This window comes from Ctenocephalides felis, unplaced genomic scaffold, assembly GCF_003426905.1.
Source record: "Ctenocephalides felis isolate EL2017-DRISC unplaced genomic scaffold, ASM342690v1 CF-g0.4_SCAFFOLD_01886, whole genome shotgun sequence".
Classification (NCBI taxonomy): domain Eukaryota; kingdom Metazoa; phylum Arthropoda; class Insecta; order Siphonaptera; family Pulicidae; genus Ctenocephalides; species Ctenocephalides felis.
Genome location: NW_020538040.1, coordinates 160,352,513 through 160,355,830, shown reverse-complemented (window position 1 = coordinate 160,355,830; position 3,318 = coordinate 160,352,513). Strand labels below are relative to the sequence as shown.

At 27.7% G+C, this 3,318-nt stretch overlaps 1 protein-coding gene across 1 annotated transcript; it reads left to right on the top strand.

Moving 5' to 3' along the window:
- The first annotated feature begins 886 nt into the window (after positions 1 to 886).
- On the top strand, positions 887 to 2,826 carry LOC113376596 (dihydroorotate dehydrogenase (quinone), mitochondrial). Its single transcript, XM_026616573.1, has 4 exons — positions 887 to 1,026; positions 1,305 to 1,503; positions 1,675 to 2,059; positions 2,243 to 2,826. Exons 2-4 carry the CDS (start codon positions 1,322 to 1,324, stop codon positions 2,597 to 2,599), a joined length of 924 nt encoding a protein of 307 aa, XP_026472358.1. The 5' UTR covers positions 887 to 1,026; positions 1,305 to 1,321; the 3' UTR covers positions 2,600 to 2,826.
- The last annotated feature ends 492 nt before the right edge of the window (positions 2,827 to 3,318 follow it).

The window sequence follows — 3,318 nt, the reverse complement described above, 5'->3', positions numbered from 1 at the left end:
TGCACTATTTATTAAATAATATTAAAGTTGCAAGCTTTTCGAGACTATTTCTATTGTCTCATCATTAGTGTAAATATATATACTTACTAAATATATTTACTTACTTACTAATATGTATACTTACCTGAGAAATATTCTTGCACTATTTATTAATTAATATTGAAGTTGCAAACTTTTCGAGACTATTTTTATTGTCTCATCATTAGTGTAAATATGTATACTTACTAAATATATTTACTTACTTACTAATATGTATACTTACCTGAGAAATATTCTTGCACTATTTATTAAATAATATTGAAGTTGTAAACTTTTCGAGACTATTTTTATTGTCTCATCATCAGTGTAAATATATATATACTTACTAAATATATTTACTTACTTACTAATATGTATACTTACCTGAGAAATATTCTTGCACTATTTATTAAAATATTGAAGTTGCAAACTTTTCGAGACTATTTTTATTGTCTCATCATTAGTGTAAATATATATACTTACTAAATATATTTACTTACTTACTAATATGTATACTTACCTGAGAAATATTCTTGCACTATTTATTAAATAATATTGAAGTTGCAAACTTTTCAAGACTATTTCTATATATCATAAGTATAAATATATTACTTAAACAGTTAGATACAATGTTTGAAGAACACATGACCAAATAACAATAAACAAAGAAATGAAGTTATTGTAGAAATCTAGTGTATTCTAGGAGTCTAGTGTATTCATATTCACCTAATTATTTGTTCCACTCATCTTACAAAAAGTGTTAAATAGCCATTCATTACCAGTTGTTTATATTTTCAGTCGAAGCTTCAATCGCTTTGCATTATAACGACTGGTGGAGTGTCTTTCATGGCATTTCTGAGTATCTATAATGAGAACGAAAACTTTTACAACAAAATACTAATGCCTATAGCTCATTCATTTAGCCCAGAAACATCGCACAAATTAGCTATCTTAGCTAATAAATATAAACTAATCCCAAGGACTAAGTATGTTGATCCTGATATTATTGTAAGTAAAATTATATATTTAATTTAGTATAATAATGCTATAAAATTATGAAATTTTATCTTTCACTTAAAAATTAAAAAGAGAAACAGTATGAATATTTCATATCAATAACATAGGAAAAGTATGTTACATTTGATTGTTAACTTCAAGTTACAAGTTTATATATTATGTATAATAATGGATACTATATGTGAATAATAAGTTAGACTCAAATCTTAAAAAACTTGATTGACTTATTATATATATTTATTAATAGTTTGTTTTTTTCTGTATTTTAGAAAACTAATTTTTGGGAATGAGTCTGCAAAATCCGATTGGCATTGCTGCAGGTTTTGACAAACAAGGCGAAGGTGTGGAATCGCTTCATGATATAGGTTTTGGATTTGTTGAAGTTGGTTCTGTTACACCAGAACCGCAACAAGGAAACCCCAAGCCTAGAGTTTTCAGATTACCTGAAAATCTGGCTATAATTAATAGGTAATTTGCTGCATTAAATAAAAAGAATATTATTATTATTTATTCTTTATGTATCCTCTAAAGTCAAAACATAGTGATTAATTAGATTTATCTATTTGTTAATCAAAAGTAAATGAAATAATACAATTAAACATAGTTTAAACCATGATAGGTTTTAATTATTGCCCTTAGATATGGCTTCAACAGCGATGGTCATGACAAAGTATTGATGAGACTCGAAAAACTGAAAAGTAATCCACATTTTAAAGGCGTGGTAGGAGTGAATTTAGGAAAAAACAAAACTTCTGATGATCCCATATCTGATTATGTAAAAGGAATAGAGAAGTTTGGTCATGTTGCTGACTACTTAGTAATCAATATAAGTAGTCCAAATACACCCGGCCTTCGCACGATGCAGCACAGAGATATATTAGGTCATCTTCTAGCTACTTTAGTAAAAGTACGTGATAATTTGGAATGTGCTAACAAGCCACCTTTGTTGCTAAAATTAGCACCTGATTTATCGACTAAGGAGAGAAAGGACATTGCTAATATTCTGAATAGAAAAGATTGTAAGGTGTGTAATATTTAATTTATATAAATTTGTATTTAACAAAGTAAATATTTTATCCTGATATTAAGTATTTTAGAAAAGTAGATTTAGATACATATTTTAAAAACAAGAAAAAATCATTTATGTTTATTGAATTCAATGCATAACTATAAGAGTTGTTTTTATGATCATAATTTTATCTTCTAGATTGATGGTCTAATTATATCAAATACGACTGTAGAGCGAGACATTTTGAATCCAAGTGATCCTCACACACAAGAAGTTGGTGGTCTAAGTGGCCAGCCTTTATCTGATATGTCAACTACAATGATTAAAGAAATGTATAGATTAACAAATGGCAAGTATCCAATTATTGGAGTTGGAGGAATATTTAGTGGCAAAGATGCCTATGAAAAGATATTGGCTGGGGCAAGTGTTGTTCAGCTGTACACATCATTTGCTTATCACGGACCACCTCGAATAAGGAAAATAAAACAGGAGTTAAGTGATTTACTGGCACAGAACGGATATAAGTCTATTAAAGATGCGGTCGGTCGCAAGTGATGATGATCCCAACTATTTATACTAATCTGTGATAAATTAATTGATAAACAAAGATTTTTATTCTATTTAAATATGTATTCAGATCAGAACACGCTGTTATTTAAAAGTATTTGACTCTGTATAAGAAACTAGAGGACAATTTTAAAAAGTTTTCAAAATTATCTGTGAAGATTTGTGCCTTTGTATGTATTCTTTTTTATTGGGAGATAAAGTTAAATTTGTTGCGTTATTATTTTTACATGTGTTAATTCAAGTGTATTAGTTTTAAATGTACTAGGAATGCCTATTGTTCAGCTCTGTTTCATTTTCCTATTCAAATACAATACAGAGTACATTATTATGCGGCTTTTGCTCAAATATCCTGTTGGTGATAATTAATGAATCCATCAGGAGCACCATAGTCATGGTTGTATCAGTTATGCAATATGTTCTGCTATCTTATTCTTTAAAAGTGGAATTTGAATTCACTTTGTTAAAGTATACCAAGTGAATATAATTAACAGATACGGTAGATGAAAATCTATTAAAAAAACTGCAGAAAAAAAGAAATTAAAGAACTATGCTGAATTTTTCTACATGTGCATTCTTTTTTTAGTTTATTTCATTAATAACATATTGAAGTTTACTATAAAGTAATAATGTGGTATTTTATATTTATGTGAAAATGTTTCAAACTTATTTTCCTAATTTGTGTAAAAGCATTCTGAAAAGTGTTGAGT